Source organism: Anabrus simplex, chromosome 1, assembly GCF_040414725.1.
Source record: "Anabrus simplex isolate iqAnaSimp1 chromosome 1, ASM4041472v1, whole genome shotgun sequence".
Taxonomy (NCBI): domain Eukaryota; kingdom Metazoa; phylum Arthropoda; class Insecta; order Orthoptera; family Tettigoniidae; genus Anabrus; species Anabrus simplex.
The window spans coordinates 910,406,320-910,430,219 of NC_090265.1; the positions used below are offsets into that span (position 1 = coordinate 910,406,320).

The 23,900-nt window shown below is 41.0% G+C and overlaps 1 protein-coding gene across 3 annotated transcripts in view; it reads left to right on the forward strand.

The window, feature by feature from the left end:
• dnc (phosphodiesterase dunce) overlaps positions 1-23,900 on the forward strand; it is a 900,811-nt gene that overhangs the window by 526,602 nt on the left and 350,309 nt on the right. For all 3 annotated transcript variants that reach the window (XM_067136623.2, XM_067136624.2, XM_067136625.2), the window contains 2 exons: positions 5,659-5,760; positions 21,316-21,380. In XM_067136623.2, coding sequence (XP_066992724.1) covers positions 5,659-5,760; positions 21,316-21,380 — 167 coding nt within the window. The remainder of the gene's footprint in view (positions 1-5,658; positions 5,761-21,315; positions 21,381-23,900) is intronic.

Genomic DNA, 23,900 nt, shown 5'->3' on the forward strand with positions numbered 1-23,900 from the left:
GTAGAGGATATCTCTGTTTTTGCAAATAAATATATGCCTAAGGAGGGAGAGCTCTTAAGGTAAGGGCATTTGCAATGTTCTGCAGGCCCCATTTCACTCAATTGATTTTGCTCAGAAAGGATCGTATTTGGCTCGGAGAGAAACATTTAGATCAGACACGCTTCAGTTCGCCGTATATGAGCTTCTTGTTTTGAATTGTGCGGAGATCGTTTCATAAAAGGTACAGGATATTTTGTAACTTGGGACTTGTTCAGGGCCATAAATTATATCCTTAATGACATTTTTTCCACCTTAAGTCTCTGTATTTCTTTTTGCAACCGATTGATTTCTTCTTTGCTACTGTCAGCTACCTCGAGCATCGTGTCTGTATTCGTTGACTGATGAAATTCTGTAGAATCTAATGTAATAATTTCTATGTACAAGTAGAAAATCATGGAGAGAAAGAAATATAGTAACAGGAATAGCCCATTCGCAATAATTTGCGACTTTTTCCTTCTAAATATACATGACTAAGTTGAGTGTAATATTAAAATAATATCCAACAAGATCCACTTTTCCCCACTAATGGGGCAAATGTTGTCAGCTGATAGTCATCTTTTCTTGTACTTGTAGCATCGATGCCATTTCCATGCCAGTTAGGAGTATTTTGGGAGGGTATAGAATCTACCTTCAATTTCCTTTTTTAATGGTAAGCCCGGCAGTTCGTTTTATAGCACGTTCATGGTTATGAGGGACGAAGTGGGCGGAAGAAATTCTAGCAGCGTTAGGGTTGATTCTATCAGCTCCTTGACACCTTAACATCCATTTAGCCCATAAATAATATTATTTTGGAAAGCCATGATAAATTATATTCTCAGTTTTATAGGCCAGAGTTTTAGATTCTGCAACAGCGCAGTTATTCATGCTTTTACTGACTTAACTATCTCCCTGCTCTAAATAACAGCACGTAATCTAATTTTCACTCACACATTGTACTAATTTACTTAATAAACACACAATAAGTAATTTAACAGCTGGCCGGAATCCTCTGAATATTATATCCTTAATGGGAGCGCGTGTGACGTCACGTATTTAGCATAAATTTTGCTTTACTTTGAAGCGCTATTTCATGAAAACTATGTTTCATAATTTTTTTCTTTTCTGCAACAGGTAGCCTCCTCTTTTATCTGTCAATTGAGATATTAAACATAATCGTAAGTTAACACTCGGTGATATACGCGTTCTACCCAAACATTAAAAGGGTCTTTTTTTTTTTTTTGCTATTTGCTTTACGTCGCACCGACACAGATATGTCTTATGGCGACGACGGGATAGGAAAGGTCTAGGAATGGGAAGGAAGTGGCCGTGGCCTTAATTAAGGTACAGCCCCGGCATTTGCCTGGTGTGAAAATGGAAAACCACGGAAATCCATCTTCAGGGTTGCCGACAGTGGGGCTCGAACTTACTATCTCCCGATTACTGGATACTGGCCGCACATAAGCGACCGCAGCTATCGAGCTCGGTAAAAGGGTCTTAAAATGTTTCTTTCCATGTAGCCGTTGTCGCGGAGCGTAAGTCTACGTTAAAACACTCTCGGGACTGCTGGCAGTAGGGAACAGCCCTTCTGTCTCCCGAATATACTTGAGTATTGAGTTTGGTAATCTCTCACAGTACTTAACTATGTTTGTGAGAATCGAGACAGTCGTGCGGAGACACTCGCGAGTTAGCAACAGATAGGGAATCTGCCACCTGGGCGACTGCCCTAAATGCAGATCAGTATTGATTGATTGAGGTAAGTACTGGAGCATGAAACAAACTCAGCACAACAGTAGAGTGTGCTTTGTCATAAAGTAATAATAATTATATGATAGGCCTAAGTTAGTGAGTTGTAGTCTTCTTGAAGTTGTGCCATCTAGGCATTCGACATTCCTATTGTGCTGCTTTCTAGCAACAAAAGCGGAATTCTGTTGGACGGTTGCTATGACGGAGTTAATTAAGTTTTGTCTGCAGACACTGAGTGCTTCAACGGAGATTTTTACTTGCCAACAATGACATGAAATGCCAAGAGTTTTAGACTATCCTTTAAAAATCGACTAAAGGCGAACTTGGAATCCTGAGTAGGACGCTCTACCACGGTCGGCTGAGGCAATTTTTAGTTTTCGTATGATTATCTTGGACTTTGTTCTATCGAATGTTGCCGAACTGAGTGGTTTCTGACCCCACCTTGGCGGTAGGTGTATTTGCACGTAAAAGAACTCCTGCGGGACATCATCTTGGCACCTGGGCAATTCAGAGTTTCCGAATAACTGTGAAAGTAGTTAGTGGGACGTTAAACTATAATAATAATAATAATAATAATAATAATAATAATAATAATAATAATAATAATAATAAAAAATTGGTTTATGTGACGGTACTTCCTCATCAACACAGAGTATTGGGAGCAATTTGTGATTGATTATCTTTCCATAGCAAAATTATTATTATTATTATTATTATTATTATTATTATTATTATTATTATTATTATTATTATTATTATTATTATTATTATTATTATTCCCTTAAGTGACGATGAATTTAAGTCTATTTAATGCTGATCTAAAATAGAGAGTATTTAAAAATTCCTACCTGTAGAGTGGAACACATCGTAAACTATAAGACGGTGGTGCTAAATCTGTTATTAAAAGCAAAATTTTGTAGTCGTCAACTCCTATATGCATGTTTCATAACATGAGATAAATGGCATTATCCCTTGTTAGTAGGTTTTCGTATACAGTGAATGGACATTTGAGGGTCCCCGCACACTAGGGATAGCGAGCCTGCCCTGGTTTTGATTCCCGGCCAGGTGAGGGATCTTTACGTGTATCTGAAGGCTGGTTCGAGGTCTACTCGGCTTACCTGAGAAAATATCCGATGGTGAGATAGCGGCTCCAATCTATAAAACCTAAAATAACGGCCGAGAAGTGTCGTCGCGCTGACCATGCGTCTCCTTATAATCTACAAGTCTTCAGGTGGAGCAGCGATCGCTTGGAATGCTCCAGCACTCTTGTGAGAAATTGAGGAGACTTCCTCCTGTGCCCATGGTAACGGCATCGAACAGAATTGTTTGCCTTCTTGTACTTCCTCTTAAAACAATAATCACCACCACCACTAACGGCATCGACTCCTTGCGAAGTCGCTTGGTTGTTTTAAATTGGTTTATGTGACGGTACTTCCTCATCAACACAGAGTATTGGGAGCAATTTGTGATTGATTATCTTTCCATAGCAAAATTTTGAACTGTAACCTTATGGGCTATTACTATAGCTCCCTTTTTAGGCTACATCTATTTGTAACACAGTATGAAGAGAGAGAGAATTTCTCTACCTTACAAACTTAACCGAAGTAAAATATTTATCGCATGCTACCAATAAATTTCAGCTCGCGCCAGTGAAATTGAAATGAAAAATTGCATCACTTTAGTGATGGATGGGCCATTACATGTTGTGCTCTATAAACTTATTACCTTTCCAGACTCAAATTACTGCGTCATTATTCTAAAGAATGTCTAGTTATAGATCTTTTGTAATAGTCAAATCTCTCCTGTGAATACCGACACTCTACGTCCTTCTTGCATCCTTTGTTCAAGGGTTTGGAAACCAATTCCAGTGCGGTCTTCTGTATTTAAGAGTACTTACGTCTTCATTATGATATATTTATACAGGCCGGGTTTATACGCACAATCAAATAGTAAGATATGCATACAAATAAGCACGAAAAATGTTTTTAAAATACACTTTAATATGAAGAATTCAAATGAACAAAATCGCATACAATTTCATTTATGGAAAATCTTATTCGTGGTTGTTACAGAAAAGAAGGAAAGTAGCTCTGAGAATTTTTTTTTTTTTTTTTTTGTGTGTGTGTGAATAACCAATATTTGTAAGTTAAGAGTGTTTTATAGCCTACAACTAAAATGTCATTTCTACATCACATGATGTCACAGGTGGATGTGAAAACACCGCAATTCTTCTTCGGTGATTTTTCTTCTATTCCCGTTTTTTCGCCAGACAGTGTTTGCTAATTTGACTGGATGTTTTGTATTCAGGATCTTTATTTAGTACCTGACTAAGCTTATCGAAATAATGCCGTAATGCAATAACGTGTGTTTCTGAAGATCTGCGTAACAGCATTCCACAACAAGCCCCACGATGGGTATTCCGCCGTTATACAAACACAACCAGCTCTTTTTTTAGATATCATTTAGTATACCGTATAGCAACCACTGGTGGTGCAGATCTTGCCATGGAAACCATGCACAGAGAAACCCGTCTATGTCGTAGCTGGAAGTTCGAGTCTTTCGTAAGAGTATTTAGAGCGCTAAGATCCGTGCCAGTAGAGGTAGTAATAGTATATGGTAGGTCTTTGGAGTTGACGCCATATAGGCGACCTGCGCGTCTTTGAGGACAGGACCCTACCTAAGATGAATTCTAATGCTAAAGACGGTACAAACACCCAGTCCTCAAGCCAGAGGATTAATTAATGAAAGTTAAAATCCCGATCCGAGCGGAAATGGAACCCAGTGGCCGTTGGACCTAACACCAGCGTGCTAACCACTTAGCCATGGAGCCGGACTCACTAGAGCCTCGAAGGCCATGTCGTGATATCAGTATTAAACACAAACACACCGGAGGTTTCAGCCGGTATCATCGTAGCGTTACTCGTTGGCTGAATGGTCAGCGTACTGGCCTTCGATTCAGAGGGTCCCGGGTTCGATTCTCGGCCCGGTCGGGGATTTTATCCTTCATTGGTTAATCCTTCATTCCCCAACATCCCTGCAACTCACACACCACACAGCACACTACCCTCCACCACAATAAAACGCAGTTACCTACACATGACAGATGCCGCCCACCCTCAACGGAGGGTCTGCCTTACAAGGGCTAGAAATAGCCACACGAAAAAAAATTGTAGCGTTGACTTGCTTTGGCGCGATCCTGTCACCTCAGAAGTCCGAGTTCGAATCCCTCAGCAACTGATAAAAAGATCACAGCGTGAGGTATCTAATTATACTTTTTTCAAATTATGTATCATTATGACCAACTCTAACGCGCATAAATACCCTGTTCGCGTCGTTTCCGACCATCCTGTATAGTGATAGCCTGTACCTTCCACCCATCAAGGTGCCTCCGTGGTGCATACGGTACATATGGCGTAAAAATAATGAATACCTGCCCTTGGTTCCATCTTGGATTAATTGAACGAAAATTTTCCAAAAAATATATAGTATACTATAATAATATTTTACTGTTCATTTCTGTGCCGTCTGGCTCCATGGCTGTGTAATGTGCGTCTTGGCCTTCGGTCATCGAGGCACCAGGTTCAATTCCGGCCGAATCGAGGATTTTAATCCTGAATGATTAATTCCTTTGGCTCGGAAGCTGTTTGTGATATCCCCAATATTCTTGAATCTGATAAACCACACACAACGCTATCTTCCACCACGCTAACACGCAATTCCCTATAAACTGCAGATGCCGTCTACCCTCGTTGGAGGGCTGCACCGGATAGTCACACGAAATTATTATTTAGATGTAATTCTTTTTCATCCTTATACAGTAACGTAGTTCTTGAATTTGTGTTCGAAATTTGAGTTGTTCTACATTTTTTCATCTACTGTTCTCTCTCATTGTTTCAGTCATGGAGAAGATCTCATCGTCACCCCGTTCGCGCAGATCCTGGCGAGCCTGCGCAGTGTACGAAACAATTTCCTCAGCCTCACCAATGTCCCCACGGGCAAGTAAGTAGCTGACCACGCTATTACATTATAGCTCTCTTTACATGAAACTTAATCTTATACTTGTTGAAGTCCTGTTAACATCGAGCAGCTCACCATTTACTTACTGGCTGATGATGTTTTCCACAATGAAGATAGAGAATGTCGTTTAGCCATCATTCCCCTATCTCTTTCAGATCCGGGTGTATAATTTCTACAATAAATGTGAGTTCTATTTATTTTCGTGCTGGAAAATAATGACAAATTACAAGAAAAATATAAAAATTCAACACAATTTTTGGTTACGGATTTACGACATACACATTCCTGTGAACTGGATCGTAACAAATTTTCCCGATTCTTTTGCCTTTATCACAAGTATAAGTCCTTTAATGGTCATAATATGGTAAGTTCATATTGTGTTAGCCCAAGCCGTGTGCTGCGGTTTGGTATTAGGGTAGATATAAAGTGTAAACCGTTCACGCAAGACACCTTGATTGTTTAAATGTAAGTCAGTTTTAATACGGTCCATTTCGGCTTTCTTTCGTTCCCTTACAATTACATAAAACATCATAATTTTTAATTTTAAGTATCCATTTCAGTGTAATCAGTATGGTAAAATCAGTTTTCTAGAATATGAAAGTAGTGTGCTATTAAAGTGTGAAACCTTAACTCGCCTGTACTGAAAAGTTGTGTATGATACGATTTTTCCGGAACAGCAACATTCTTTGACTGCAATTAGATACATTTTCAAGAATGACAGCCGGGCTGAGTGGCTCAGACGGTTAAGGCGCTGGCCTTCTGACCCCAACTTGGCAGGTTCGATCCTGGCTCAGTCCGGTGGTATTTGAAGGTGCTCAAATACGTCAGCTTCGTGTCGGTAAATTTACTGGCACGTAAAAGAACTCCTGTGGGACTAAATTCTGGCACCTCGGCGTCTCCGCAAACCGTAAAAGAGTAGTTAGTGGGACGTAAAACAAATAACATTATTTTTATTATCAAGAATGAAATAACACCCAGCTTTATTGCATTTGACCTCATGAGGTTTCCTAATTCAGTTTGCAGTCTTTTAAAGGTTCAAATACACTGTAATTGTATAGTTCTTTTAACAGTTAAATAACATTTTGCATACTGTACTTTACTTTGACAGGGTCAGGTCAGATCAGTAGCGTAGTCAGGATCCACCGATTGTGCGGGTGGGGGAATATCGTTAAACTGCAAAATGATACAACACAATGAAGGTGCTTGTGTAGTGCGCGCATGCATGACTTGACATTATAAGGACACTGATACAGGTGAATTATGTTGATATTCAGACTGCAGTGCTATACAAAATCTTACATTAAAATGCAGAACATGAGCAATACGATCAAGGACAACAGTTTTAAAGTGAATGGTACGTTCAGTTTACAGTCTAACATTCAACTATCGAGGCTTCTTAAAAACAGATTCAGCAGATCTGTTAGTTCCATAACATCTCTATTTAGTTTATTGTTTGTTTCTTTTTATTTTATTTTTGTAAAATTTTCATAGGGGGTGGGAGGTTCTAACCCACCAGTAACCTCGCCACCCCCTGGCTACGCCCCTGGGTCAGATACACATCAGCAGTTCACAGTCAAGTGCTGCTGCTCTTTGGGTGATTATTTGAACATTAACCAGTTCAAACAGAGAAAGTAAAGTCAACAAAAACGTGTGGCATACGTTTCAACTGCCTACCGGCAAATATGAAACCTGAGAGGAATATATCCATGACTGTATATAAGTCTGGGAAGAGTTTGAAAGAGTTATAGCACTGCCCTAGAGTTGTAATTCAGTTTTGGAATGGCATAAGCTTGAAAATATTTGTTAAAGAGCAGTTTAGAAACTGTTAGTGTCATTGACATTGCTGGGTTCGTAAGTTGGTTTGAGAATGACAGATGAATATAATGTTTAAAGATATAAGGATTAAAACGTGACTCTTATATGGTTTAGAACACATCATCTATGCCGATTTGTTTTCTACAGGATGAAATGACATGAAATGTCGTATGGCTTTTAGTGCCGGGATATCCCAGGACGGGTTCGGCTCGCCATGTGCAGATCTTTCTACTTGACACCCGTAGGTGACCTGCGCGTCGTCTACACGATTATTTTAACAGAAAGTATAGTCCGTATTTGTAGTTCGTTATGTTCATTTTGGCAACACTTCCTAGACCTGCAGTTTGCCGTTATCCAGGAAGCTCCCTGCTTAAATTCCCTAAAATGACCACTTTAATATCTATGCCGATTTGTTTTCTACCTGATTATTTTAACAGAAAGTACAGTCCGTATTTTTAGTTCGTTATGTTCATTTTGGCAACACATCCTAGACCTGCAGTTTGCCGTTATCCAGGAAGCTCTCTGCTTAATTTCCCTAAAACGAGCTCTTTAATTATGCAAAAGCAAAATAAGGGGTTTTTGTCTTTTGATAATATTTTCATATTTATCCGGATAATATCAGAATAAAGTTATTATTATAAGACATCCTGAAGCCTCCGATGCTCAGGTGGCAGCGCGTTGGTCTCTCACTGCTGGGTTACGCGGTTCAAATCCCCGTCACTCCATGTGAGATTTGTGCTGGACAAAGCGGAGGCGGGACAGGTTTTTCTCCGGGTACTCCGGTTTTCCCTGCCATCTTTCATTCCAGCAACACTCTCCAATATCATTTCATCTGTTAGTCATTAATCATTGCCCCGGTTACGTGCCAGATGCGACCGTGCCGGATGCGACCCGGCCATTATCGTGCCAATAGCGACCGAGCGGATAAGCACCGTGCCGCATGCGATCCATCAGTCACTTACAATTGATCTGCATTACGGGCTGTCACCAAATGGCAGATTGCTTATAAGTAGCTAACTTGGTCTTTTCTAAAATAAAAGGTTGACACCGTTGTTAGCAGCTTCGAGTGCCACTGGTCGAAAGAAAAATATAATAATGTTGCTGGCTTTACGTCCCAGTAACTACGTGTATGGTTTAAGGAGACGCCGAGGTGCCGGAATTTAGTCCCGCAGGACTTATTTTACGTGCCAGTAAATCCACCGACACAAAGCTGACGTATTTGAGCACGTTCAAATACCACCGGACTGAGCCAGGATCGAACATGCCAAGTTGGAGTCGGAAGACCTGCATCTCAACCGTCTGAGCCGTCTGAGCTACTTAGCCTGGATGAAAAAAAAATTCACCATCAGGATGTTGGCCGGCAGGGTAGGAAAATTGGTGGTAGACAGTTTCTAATCACTAGATTGCTTGCCAAAAGCCGGGATTCAAATCCAAATCTTTTCTCAGTGTTCAAATGGAGTGAGGGGATTTGATGCTGTTGATGGTGATTCGGCCGTCGGATGGCGACGGAAAGCATTGAGCAGACCCCTTGGTATTATTCGAGAGGAGTAGGCTACGTGCCGAAACCGGGTTTCATCTCTCCCTACTTCATTATCATAATCCCACATCCAGACGCGCAGGCCGCCCAAGGGTGTCAGGTAGAAAGACCCGCACCAGACAAGCCGAACACGTCCTCGGGCACTCCTGGTATTAATAGGACACGATAAATAAGTAGGCCTAAGTCGCAAATAATTTCAGAGAATTAGGATCTTTTTTATTGCTAGTGGCATTACGTCACACCGACACAGACAGGTCTTAAGGCGACGATAAGATAGGAAAGGGCTAGGAATGGGAAGGAAGCTGCCCTGGTCTTAATTAAAGTACAGCTCCAGCATTTGCCTGGTGTGAAAATGGGAAACCACGGAAAACCATCTTCAGGGCTACCGACAGTGGGATTCGAACCCACTATCTCCCGGATGCAAGCTCAGGGCCGCGCGCCTCTAACCGCATGGCCAACTCGCCCGGTAAAGACGTAAACGCATCACCATGTTTCGTATTGTAAAACGAGTTTCCCCCAGAAGTGTTATGTAAAGTAGGGGCAGTAGCTGCTTATAGGAGTTATTGAAGTGGCATTGCACTTCGTTTAGCTTACCTTATCTTGGGTGGCGCGCGGCTGTGAGCTTGCATCCGGGAGACAGTAGGTTCGAATTCCACTGTCGGCAGCCCTGAAGATGGTTTTCCGTGGTTTCCTATTTTCACACCAGGCAAATGCTGGGGCTGTACCTTAATTGAGGTCACGGCCGCTTCCTTCCAACTCCTAGGCCTTTCCTATCCCATCGTCGCTATAAGACCTATCTGTGTCGGTGCGACGTAAATCCCCTAGCATATATATATATGATGACACAACTTATCAAACGACAATTTGTTTGTCAACGTCGGTCGCATCTGGCACGCCACCATTGCCCCGGAGGAGTGTGACAGGCTTCGGCAGCCGGCACAATTCCTAACCTCGCCACAAGAAGGGGGATTCATTCATCCCATCCCTGACCCGGTCACTGGCTGGAAACCAGGTTGTAGGTTTTCTCTTCTAATAAAATATCCTGTGAATGAACAATATAAGTAAAGGTTTTATAAAAGAAATCGACCTTATATACTTATATGCACACACGCAGACATACAAGAATTAAATATTGTACATATTTCACACGGACCAATGAAATTTATTTTGCAAAGTAATCGCTGCGTAAATATTCCAACCGATTTTATCGGTAAACAGAGGAGGGGAATTTTCTGTGGCCGTTGGGTGAATTATCAGGTAGTGGAGAGTTCTGGATTCGAATTCTGTGATTTCTAGCCTGGTGTGGTTATTTTCTCCTGCTCGGAGATCGGGTTTTTATGTTTGTCCTATTATACACCTCTTTATCTTCATACAACTCACTACACTACTATGGTCGTCTAACGAGAAGTCGCCTGGATGCGGGTTAAAAGGTGCGAGGGGTAAGCAATGCTGCCGCGCATGCTTCTCTCTCAAGTCTCGAGACCTGACAATAAACGTCTGTTCCGTCCGTGGTAACTCTTGCGAACTGAGGTGCCGTCGTGAAGTGTCACAGTGATAGTGTTATTGTGCCTTAATTACACGATAACTGTAAGTACTGCATAATGAACTGTTGATAATGAATATGCATTGATTCAGAGAGCTCGCATTGTCTGTCACGACTGATGTTTGTAGCTAAGAGCGTAGTATATTTTACTCCTGCCGTGCCTATAAGCTGCCGCGACTTCTCATCAGACGCAGATAGTACCAACTCTCTGCCAAGCCCACTGAAATGTCTGCACCAACCGACCCTATGAGCGACATTTTCACACCATTCATAGCAGGGACTGGCTGCATAAGGAATGGCATTACTAGTATCACTCATACCTCAGCCACTTTCATATTGTCAAAGACTGAGACAGGTCAATGAAAGTAACAAATTTATTCTAGCCCATACCAGAAGACATATTGCACTGTAAAAACTACATCTTGCCAGCAAAGGCACTATTATTATTATTATTATTATTATTATTATTATTATTATTACCCCAAATATTTACGAGAGCTTGAGTTGAAGGTTACATGCAGGGTCTCTCTTATAAACCCAGACCGTCCAGCGGCGTTTCTACTCTCCGAAACCTAAGCAGCTGTACGGGAGGCGCGCGCATAGTTCTTGACCTTGCGAGGAGCGTGCACATGTTCGATCTAACATCGGTAGCCAATCTGTATCTCAGCTGTTAACATGGTCATTGCAACACTGTATTTTCGTTTGTAAACGTTATTTCAAGTACGAGTTGACTCGACGGGTACACGATGCATTTGTTCAACAATTTTCTGGTGAAGTGCCACCTTCATGAGCACCGATTCGCTTAATTGTAAATAAATTTGAAACTTCTGGCTCAGTGCTCAATAAAAATTTTTAAAAAACTTGCGCGCACACGAACAGTTTTAACAGAGGAAAGGCTAGATGACATTGGTGCGAATCTTGAACGGTCACCGAATAAATCACTCAGTAAATTATCACAAGTAGGGGTTTCGGTTTCTTCTGCACACAGAGCTACAAAGCTGTCACACATCAAATCGTACAGGTTTACACGGTCCCATTGTTTGAAACCTGCTGATCCGGCCACAAGGGTGAGATATTGTGAGTGGTAACTTGCAACATTGAATGATCGTTTATTCAACCCACAGCTTGTGTTATTATTGGATGAGGCCTGGTTTCATCTTAATGGTCGTGTGTGAATAGTCATAACTCTCGCTGTTGGTCTGCAGAAAATCATAATGGTGTTTATGAAGTCCCTCATTATGTGTTTATAAGAAAGACTTTGTAAAACAAAAACAAATAGAGCAGACCAGTGGCACAACAGCCCATTAGGGACTAGGCGTTCTAGGACGATCGTTCTCCAACCAAATGGTCAGCAGGTATTGGAGTGACACCTGGTCAGCGTAACGAGATCCTCAGGCGCATTACTTGCCTTTTAGGCCTGGGCCTGATACCTCTCGTATCAGACAGCTCCCTTGTTGGTCTCACGAGGTTGAATGAACCTCGTTCTGTCCATCACTTCAGAATGTAAGTCTCTGGACTGAACGAGAATCGAACCCGGGGCTGCCAGTTAAGAGGCAGGTACTCTACCCCCTTCATCACGGGGCTGAAAAAGGCACGGCCAGAAAAGAAGAAATGAAAGAAAGGAAAAGGAAGGGATATTACTGCACTGACATTACAAAACAGGTATATAAAAATATTGCGGGTGGAATAGCTCAGACGGTAGAGCGTTGACTTTATTTGGCCAAGTTGGTGGGTTCAATCCCAGCTCAATCCGGTGGAATTTGAAGGTGCTCAAATATGCCGGCTTCGTGTCGTTAGATTTACAGGTGTGTAATTAAATATCGCGGGACCAAAATTCGGCACCTCAGCGTCTGCAGAAACCGCAAACTTTGTTGTTGGACGTATAATCAGTAACATTTTATTATTAGATTAAAATATAGCGATTTTAAATATTCAGGAAATAATTTTAACGTCCGTTCTAGCGGCTAACAATCTTTAAAAGACCTCAGGTCTTGTGCCATCGACTTTTTTTAATGTGCCGGAAGATAAAGCCACGGAGTTCTCACATTTAAACATCTGTAAGTGGCCCGGATCTCAGACGGGATCGAACCCACTATCTTGGGAATAGAATCCTAATGACTGAGTACGTCACTGAAGTTGGTGAAACGTTTATACTAGTGGATTACTAATAAGTAAATCGTAAGACATATAATTTCCACGATACGTGACGTTGATGTTGTTGAACGCGCTTTCATACATGAATGACCGTCGACACAGGTCTTTCTGGACGACACAGTCCGAAGAATTCTGAAGAACAGATTCCTATTGTTTGCTTCATATTGATAGCAAAGAAATGCATATTGCTGTCAACTGCAGTAGATAAGATCCAACGTCTATTAAGTATTGTGAAATACAGAGCTCGATAGCTCCAGTCGCTCAAGTGCGGTCAGTATCCAGTATTCGGAAGATAGTGGGGTTCGAACCCTACTTTCGGCAGTCCTGAAGATGGTTTTCCGTGGTTTCCCATTTTCACACCAGGCAAACGCTGGGACTGTACCTTAATTAATGCCACGGCCTCTTCCTTCCCACTCATAGCCCTTTCCTATCCTATCGTCGCCATAAGACCTATCTGTGCCGGTGCAACTTAAAACCAGTTTTAAAACAGGAAGCCTTGAAATGATTGTCTTAATTTTTCAGACACCTTACTCAATTCTTATTCTTTTGAACAAGGCCATATCATATGACTCAGCATTTCTGATTCGTGAATTACCAGATATATTGCGTTTAGTTTGTGATTTTGGTTTGATCTTCCAAACATGGGTCCTCCAGAGGACTGCTCAGGATCTGGAGTTCATTTTGATACAGGATGCTGTCCTATGCTTCCTATTTATACATCCAAGTTCACTATAATCGGATTAGAATATTTATTCAAAAGAATATCATAGCAAATTATTGCTTTACCCACTTAATCTTTATGCAGGCTTGCTTCCAAAGGTCAAGAGGGAGGAGCTGGTACGTGGACTCGAGAAGCACATTGCGAAATCCTGGAATATCGAAAGATGAGTAATGAATATATTATTATTATTATTATTATTATTATTATTATTATTATTATTATTATTATTATTATTATTATTATTACATCACACTTTGAGAACTCAGTCATTTCGATGAAGTGTTCTAATTACACACCTCCCACAATGGTAAACCTGCTCATTATACTTTACTCGCATGCTTGTGTTATTCCTTGTTAAATTCCAAAGGAACTTAATAGATCGAACATGTCGTAATAATTTAATTTTAAAATCCTACTGAGCTGCTGAAAGGCATGTCAAGTGCTAAATTTGGAGGCTGAGTCAAGGCTGTCTCGTCATGAAGCACGCGATTCGTTGTGAGAAGTACAGTATATAGTTAGAAGCATTGTTGAAACATCTCCAGCTTCGCTCGACAGAGTTTAGAAATCCATTACCTGTAAGCCTATGCTTAAAATTCGATCTATATAGCCAACATGTGAACACGCAAGTAATGCCTGTAAAATTCTTTCCAGAGAGTTCATTTGGATGATGCGTCTGTTGTTATGTCTTGCTGTTTTACGTCGCACCGACTTAGATAGGTCTTATGGCGACGATGGGTTAGGAGAGGGGTAGGAGTTGGAAGGAAGGACCGTGGTCTGAATTAAGGTACAGCCCCAGCTTTTCCCCCTGTGAAAATAGAAAACCACGGAAAAGTCGTCTTCAGGGCTTCCGACAGTGCGATTCAAAACCACTATTTCCCGAATGCAAAGTGATATCTACGTGATTCAAACCGCATAGTCAGTGCTCGGTTTGCTATGTCTTGATGTATGCTGTATTTTTATGTGTATCCCTTGGCACATCCCAGAGAAAAATGTAGCTTCCCCGGAGCCGTGGTAGTATGGAAGCTGCTGAGGTATGGCTGGTGCTTAAATAATGTCATTCGGAACACGACTAGTGCGTCCGGATATTACACACTGCAACAAATTTTAATGTCACAAAAGCGTTTTTCGAAAATGTAGGCGTTCTTTGTGTTTTTCCACCTCCTGAATTCGAAAATGATACTGAAAACATCGTATCGCCCACAGTTTTTGCACAAATAGCGTAAATTTGTAATTAATGGTAATGCATTTGAATGATTATTATAATATTGTGATTGATATTCTGAGCTTCATATGGTGTTTTAATTTATATTATACAATATACTATAAAATGCAAAAGCAGTGGCCCCGAAGGTTGGAATTGGTTTCAGGGAACAAAAATATCAATTGTGACCCTCTAGTGGAAAGTGACAGAATACTCTTGCCATCTGTGCACATCCGACTGGGCATAATAAAGCAGTTTGTCAAAACATTACCTAGGTGTGGCAACTGTTTCAAATATCTATGTAACAAGTTTCCCAACCTGTCAGATGCTAAATTGAAGGAAGGCGTGTTCACTGGTCCCGATATTCGGAAAATAATGCTAGATGAAGATTTCCTTCATTCAGTGAATGCCGTGGAGAGAGAAGCCTGGACTGTCTTAAAGTGTGTGGGTTCAAAACTTCCTGGGAAACAATCGTAGACATTGTTTACATTCTCACCTTGACTTTTTTCCTCCAAACCTGGGTGCTGTAAGTGAGGAACAGGGTGAAAGATTCCATCAGGACATAAAGGACCTGGAACGACGATACCAGGGAACTTACGATTTTTGGATGATGGGCGACTACTGCTGGATGCTTCACCGTGAGCACACGGAAATACCCCTTAAGAGGAAAAGCAGGGTCCACGCCATGACAACTAAGAAAACACGGAATGAATTATGTTAGTGCATGTTTTCCACCGCATTCTCTGTATGCATCTGTTTAATGTGTGCATAACAAACTATTCTAGTTGAGCATGATTCGTGTGACACATTACTACTTCAATATGTGATATCATTATTAGCAAAGTATACGTTTTGTGCCAAAACTGTGGGTGATACGATATTTTGAGTGCCATTTTCGAATTCAGGAAGCAGAAATACATAAAGTACACCTACTTTTGTGAAAAAAAAGCTTTTTCATTCTTGCACTGTATTATTAAATGTGCTTCTCATAGAGGTGGCCGTGATGCAATAGCACTTCCTGGTCTAAAGAGGAAAGCAATGGCAAACTGCCTGACTCCTCACCTTGCCTAGTACGCTTCATTTTAGCTCCATCATGGTTTGTTTTCTCCCTGTGTTGTGGTGGTATATGAGCATCAGACCGCCTGCCAGCTGATGACCTAACAAACAATATTAAGAAAATAATTCATAACAGCCAGTTAACACGTTTGTTTGGAATATCTGATTGAACCGGGCTGTCCAAAATAATAGAGCGTCCAGGAGTGTAAAAATCTTCACTGCTAACAGAAGCATGAGAAAGAAATGAATTAAAATAGGAATTTATTTGCCCTATACCAGCGAACATGTTACTGATGATTTCTTGGCACTGGACGCCTTAGACCGTACAAAAGACCTTACAGAAGCAACAACAGTAACAACAAATATAACAGTCTCCTGTGGGTGGGGGTATCGATGGTATCCCCTGCCTGTCACAAGAGGCGATTAAAAGGGACAACCCTCGTGGGGCTCTTAACATGTCAGCGAGGGTAGGCGACAAAGGGTCCCTTAGCTAAGTCTTGCATTACTTCCAATTAATTGTATCAGCCTTTTCGCTTTCTTTTTCATCCGATCTCTCATGGTCAGCTCCGAGACGTGGAGTATCTTAAGATTTCACGCCCTTCACAGCCCTTCTCTTTTGCCTTTACCCTCATTCTTCAAGGAATTGGAACTCTTCCATGGTTTCTCTGTTTAGTAATAAGATGAGATGGTTGCTAGTTGCTTTACGTCGCACCGACACAGATAGGTCTTATGGCGACGATGGGACGGGAAAGGGCTAGGAGTTGGAAGGAAGAGGCCGTGGCCTTAATTAAGGTACAGCCCCAGCATTTACCTGGTGTGAAAATGGGAAACTACGGAAAACCATTTTCAGGGTTGCCGACAGTGGGGTTCGAACCTACTATCTCCCGAATACTGGATACTGGCCGCACTTAAGCGACTGCAGCTATCGAGCTCGGTATGAGATGGTTGCTTGGTTGTACTTCTCCTAAAGACAATTATCTCCATTATGGTAGGCAACGAAAACAGCTACCACTAATACAACCAAGAAAGGCGTCAAAGTACGTCTTTTTATTCTGGTGACGATGCAAACTGCACTCATGTGCATAAATTAAGGATGATTGTGAAATGCAATACAAAGACGGGTTACACTATTTATACTATCATTAAAATAGTGCCGTACTACGTTACCAACCTGCTTTTTCCATAGGCCACAATACGCCACTGTACATATGTTTAGAGGCAGATAAAGGGTTACTCATCCTACCTGATAAACATGAATCACTCATTGTGCGTGTTTTTGAGATGAACCTGGCTTTTATTTGACCACGTTGTTAACAATATTAGGCAAGGAAGAATCTCAAGGTATTTGAGTCATGCCAAGTACAGATGGCGTCCTATGCCCTGCATTATGTCAAGAGTCTGGCGGAAGGTCTAGTTCTGTAGAAATGGCAGTCCATCTCTCAGCAGTGGTCGTCCAGTGAGAGCACTGCTGGAGTGTATTGTTATTTGGTCATAACTGCCAGATGACCTCGCCGGGTATATAGTTACAAGCAACGGCAAGTTCAGGTTTACTGTGTATTGATACTGCCATTAAATCGGATTATATGCCCAGTAGCGCACGAAACGAATACTGTTGATCTTTATCCATTAATCTGCTTGATTAGCGAGTCAGAGAATCTATACAGAGGTAGAGAACCTTGATGTAGGGCAGCATCATGCAGCGTCGACGTAACCCACGCATGTGTCGATCATGGCTCTATAATATAGGCTCTCCTCTATGGGGTGGTGATCCGGGAAGTACTAGGGAATTACTTATAACAAAACTAAGATGTATAGTTCACTTAATTCATAACCATTTTTGTACCACAACTGTATGCTGCTAAGACAGCAAATGAGCATCCAGGCCTGCATTTGTTGACGGTACAGCAACTATCAGTCCTTAGTAGCACTCGTAATATCCGCAGTTTACGCGTACGTGCAGTCTTTGGGTACATTGTTAAATAGTGCTCCTTGTGAAAAAGGCTCCACATTAGACCAGTCGAAGAACGACTGACGGCACGTGTGCGCTACGTTGTGGTGGTGAGCTGCGTGATGGTTGCTTCCACAGTAGTCAACATTGAGCAGACCTGTTTCGCTTTCTACAGGCAACGCAACACGATGTACTTTCTTCTCTAACTTCGATAAATTGTTGTGTATTGGACCATATTCTTGGCGTACTGTCCTTCTTAACATCGTCTCAGTCACCTCGCGGTGATTTGCCATAAAGGAGAGACTCGTCCTCTGTATGTCAGATTTGGGGCTTTAAGTTGATCCATGGACGACAACGTCCGCCATGTCGGACTAGGAAGGTGGATGACTATCTGGAAACCAAGGACACTGTCCATGTATTCTTCCAACTCAACACAATAGAGCGTACTTCGGGCGCTCTTATTCGTCGTGGTTTAGGGCGACAGGCAGCTTCACGACAAGTTATCCAGGAACTATAGGCACCTCATTGTCAACCAAAATATTATGTGGACTCGAGTTTGGATATAGTTTTTGAAATAATCGATAGGCGTACAGAAAATCCAATAACACCATCATTTTCCTCGTTTCATTTCACGTTACGTCATGTAGGTTTCCAATTTTTAATTTATATTTTCACATTTTTAATCGCTGGTGAAATGCGAACAGTGCCCGTTTTTAAGCGTGTTTCAACCATGCGTCAAATTTAAGACATTGTTGCTCCAAAACCCATCATCTGATCGAATCCAAATCTTAACACAATATGCATTGGGATGTTTTGTACATTATTTATGAATTTCAGAATGTTATGTTTCCAAGAAAAAGTTACCAATTTTGTAAGAAAACTTTTTCTCAGCTGGGGGTGGTTGGAAAATCGCGTTCTTGGTCCCATTGTGATCTTTATATATCCAATGGTTATGCTGTATGACTGTGAAATACGTAAATTAATTCACTTTTTCATATCAGTTTGTGTTTGTATTGGTTAGAATGATACAGATGCGTAGCCGGCCGATGCAGAGAAAGCCGTGCAACGTCACCATGCTACGCCTCGCTTGGACAAAAATCTACTGATTACAAGTAGCTTCGCCGTTTCATAAAAAGTTTCCTCCGGGATTTAATAATTGCCAGTGATTAGCATTGAAAGAAATGGTATTAAGAGATCATGAAAAACATTTTCCATCAGCTTTTCTCGTAAGTGTTTTTGAAGGTCACGTTTCAGCCGGGTCTCTCCCACAGAGACAGTGCGACAGTTCCAGCGTTCAGTCCACTGCTAAAAACACCCCCCGAAACCCTTTCTTGATAGTCTGTTGAGTATATCCGAAATTACTTTGTTTACTTCTTGATCGCTTTGAAAATGACGAGGGTAAACTAAATTTAGTTTACCTATAGATTTTATAAGCAGCGAAAAATCCCTTCAGGCAAGCAACTCAATGTTGAAAATATCCTAGGGATATGAGCTACGAATTTTAGGTAAATAAAATATAATAAAGTATGAGAATGAAAATCCACAGCCTGTTTCCATTCTTCATTCGACCGTTAAGTTGTTTACTTAGTATTTTCTTAAATGATTTCAAAGAAGCTGGTAATGTATCAAATTGGTGTAGATATAGTACAAGACACCCTTGGTAATTTATTCCAGTCCGTAATAATTCTTATAAAACATTACTTGTTTTAAAAAAACATTTATTTAAATGCACTTTTCTATTACCATACGCTTTTAAATATAATAGCCTACCTCGCTCCCTGTCACGAATTTCGATGATTCTGATAATGATTCACCTAACTGTTATACTCAATCTATTACACTTCAGATAATCTTTGTCTCTCATCGATTTGTTCTCTGGTGGCGCATGAATTTTCATATAAAACACAGTAAATGATATACTGTAAGTGACAGTATATCAGTTGATACCTTGTCCTCTAATTTAATAAAGTGAATATAATCTTCATTCACAAATAAAATAAATGGCTTTATCACATCTTATAATTTCAAAATATATAGTAGTTGGAAAATGGATTTGTACCAACTCAGAGCTTTGGCCTTACCCGAAAAATATAACTATCAAGTAGATGGAAAATACCCTCTCTAATGAAAAGTGTACCTTCGAATGTTTGAAAGCACCCTAATGAATTATTTATAACTACGAAATCTTCACGATGAGTACACTTGATATGAATGGGAGTGCATCTACTTTAATATGATTTACATCCATGCACACAACACGAACGATACGGTCCTAATACCGGGTGGTCCACCAGCCCCTTGCGATCCACTTTTATGCATCCCTTCACATTTACTAAAAATCTGAAAGACATCGGTCCTTCTCCCTAAACCGGTGTAATATAACGAGATGTGTGTTTACGGGCTAGAAGACAGCAGGAATCGTGAGCCCCACTATTAATTCATTATGGGTACCTCGAATGAACTCGTAAAACGAGTACAGATACACAGAACACGTACTTTAAAACAGGAGGTGGACACACAGACGAGGAGCACGGTACTGTATAGGCTGGGAAGTGGGAGCCGTCCGTCAAGTGTCGCAGTAGCTCACATGGCAAGCGGGCGGGGAGATATGTAATAGTGGTCATTACTCGAGGTAGGAGGTTCGAATCCCATATAAGGATTTTTTAACAGCCAGTTGCCTGAGATGTGGTAAGGTTGCATACTTGATAGCTTCCAAGGAATGATTTGTTTATTTGACCCTGTAAAATACCGTATATATCGTTGCATTGGGTATGGTGCTCGGTTGGACAAGGATGTGGAGATGATGGTCTGTGGCCAGTTCTGGTCAGTGGATGATTTCAGACTTTTAAATTGTCCTTACATTTCGTCTCATTTCGTACCATTAGGGGCCGATGATCTAGATGTTAGGCCCCTTTAAACAACAATCATCATCATCATCATCATTATCATTCGTTCGGTTTATTTCCTGCTGCTCCAATGAGCAATATTATTGATAATACAAACATTAGCACTAAAATAATAAATCGATTGATAGTCAAACATCTCCGCTTGATGAAACTTCGGATCACTCCTCGGCCTTTGTTTAATAATCCAAATTGCCTTTTCTTAGCTATACACTATACTGCTAATGTAGATTTAGCTGTGAGGGATCTTGTAAGCCGCACACTAACAATACCTTCTCCGCCTCCTCTCTCACCGTTGGAATTTCGTTTTAGGGCATATCATTCTGTTTCCTCGACATTGTGTATTTTTCTGATAATTTGAAACTTTAATATTGATGACTTACAAAACATATATATAAGCCTTTCCTCTATAATTCTTACTAAATTGGTAGGAAGTTTTATCGAGAGATTTCGTACGAGTAGATGGCAGTTTAAACACGGGCGTTTATTTCTATAAATAACAGTAAGCTTTGTAAATACATTAGTTAAGCCAGAATATATTTCAATTATTGATAATATTTTCTAGTCATCAGCATCATTGTTTCCTTTTATAATACTGTATGGTCATTGTAACTGTATTTACTTGAAGACTGTAGGTAACCATGCTGTGTATTTTTCAGGTCCAGGAGGTCCTCGGGTGCGGCAGGGGGAACCACCCCCCAACCTCGTAACCTGGCACCAGGAGGTAAGTACCTTGTATCAATTAATTTCCTCAGTCAGCTATATTTAATTTTGTAAAGAAGTTGTGCGCACGCAAACGTCCCATTTGTTTAATGTTTCACTAATTGTAAGAAATAAGTATTTATGTAATATATTATTTCATACCGTCATGACAACTGGTTGATTTCAAGGATGTAATGATCGATTCGACATGTGCAGAACATATGGATCGTGAGAGGACAATGGCCTGATTAACACAGATAGGCATACATGCTTATGACGTACGCAAGTGGAACTCCCAGGCCTACAAAAAAGGAAGACGTGCCACTGTTACGTTTGTTCGCCGTTGAATGTGCACAAAGTATGTCTCGTCGGAGAATCGATAGCCTTACCAGCAGGTTTCCTTAAAGATCGCAGGAGAACTGTAGCGTACCAAGACTGCAATGTATCCTTCAAAAACATCGGTTGGACGAAAGGTGGCAAAGATGGAATGGATGGATCGAAGTCGGACGAATTCGCCAACGTAAAGAATCCCAACGGTCCCATCACGCCATCGAATGAGAGGAAAAACAAACACCATGTGCACATGGCTATTAAGAATCGTCCAGCCACATCACTCCACATTTGAGGTGCGTTGCGTTACAATTTCTATACGCCAGGTTGACGTCGGCTGCAATATAGTTTTTCAAGGCAACTTTTGCTTCTGCTTCCTCACACTAGCATACCAGAGGCACCAATGCGTGGAAGGTTGTGCAAAGAGGATCGATGGTATGACATTGTGTTTACGGACGAATTCCGCTTCGGTTTTCTGTTTTCTGCATCATGATGTGCACATCCATGCTTGACAGTACCGTGGCAACAGACTGGGTGAATCCTGCGTTATGCACTCCTGTACTGGTCCAGCGCCTGGTGTTAAGGTTTAGAATGCTGTTGGATTCCAGTCCTGCTCGCACCGAGTAAACCTTCTCAGGACGGTGACCACTCTAAGATATTAGAGTAGGGTTTGGTCCCTTAATTAACGGCCTCTTTGAGACCATTTACCAACAGGATAATGCTTAACCGTATGTGGCATACGTCCCACCTTCCTGGACGACCCTGTAGGTTCTTCTTTATTGTGTAAACATGAGAAAAATATGTACAAGTCAGTAAAGAGATGAAGTCAGGACAGCATGTAAAGGTGAAAGGAAGGAGTAATCAAATAAAAACAGAATATGACGTAGAATTAGATGGAGTCAGAAAAGAATATCATAGAGCTGAAGAGGATGTTGTAGGACGACTTCGAAAATAATCATTAATCATCTCGTATTTTAGAATTTATTGGGTTAAGCGTGAGCTTGGAAACTGAATTGAGGTTGAGGAATTTTAGAAAACAATTTAACTACACTATCAGGTCACAGTGGATGAAATTAGATAATGATGGTGAAGTTTTGAGGTAAAGTAAGAATGAAATGGACGTATTACTAGGGTAAAATACTCTTCGCTTTGACGGAGACAGTAGTCATGTGTATTTACTTGCAAGGGAGCATGTAGGCCTAACAATCTGTTGGTAATAACTTATTACTATTCGAGTAATTTGGAAAGGCGAGTGCAGTCAGTGGTAGATATTACAATGGATGAAAACTAGTGCCATTCCAGGCTACAAGGAGGTTATCAGGATCAAATTTTCAGTTTGCGATAAGTCGGCGACAGGGAAGAATAGGTACTTAGATTAATAGTTCTAGATAAGCTACAAAGTTCTACCAGAGTGTGGGACAAGTTGTATGTGCTGATGAAATGCAAGGAGGTTCTCTGACAGACATTTTTACACTGATGATATAGGCTTCAGCAGCCTTGACATTGACCGAGAGAAGCAAGAGAGGATCCAAGCAACTGAAATGAGGTTCCTTGTGAATCATCACAAGGAAAACGAGACGAGACAGAGTAGGCAGAGAGTTAGTTTTGGTAGATGGCAGGACAGGATTGACTCAGATAAGTTTTTGGTCACATGATATATATACCAAGAGAATGAATGTCAAAGAAACATACGAGGAAATGATGACAGGGAAGAGGCTAGAGGCCGGCACAGAACTAGTGCATTAACCCTAGAATGGTAACAATACGCCTCATAGACGTACACGCAAATGTAGATGCCCGCCAAAGCGAGTGACCTTGACAGGGCATCCCTACCCTCCAGCTATGATTCAAACAGCCCCCCTACGTGTGTCAGTCACGTCCCATCCGTGTTCCCGTCCACGTTCGGTGAGTAATAATCCCTCTTACGTAATGTAGTGCGCCTGAGAGGTACATAGTTACCATTAATTGGCGTGATTCTTTCTAGTTTATTTCATATGAGTTTTTATCAAATTTGTTGTAGGTTATTTTTCTTTTACTTGAGTTACTTCTGGAACAAGAATTTACGTTCAACAAGCTAGTAAGACTGTCTTGAGAGTCTATTTTTTTTACTGGTGTTTATTTTTATGTACCATTTGCGCCTTGTATATCTTGTGTTGGAAATAGAATAATTAGGTCAAGTTTCAGAAAGAAAATATAACTGAATTCACCTCTA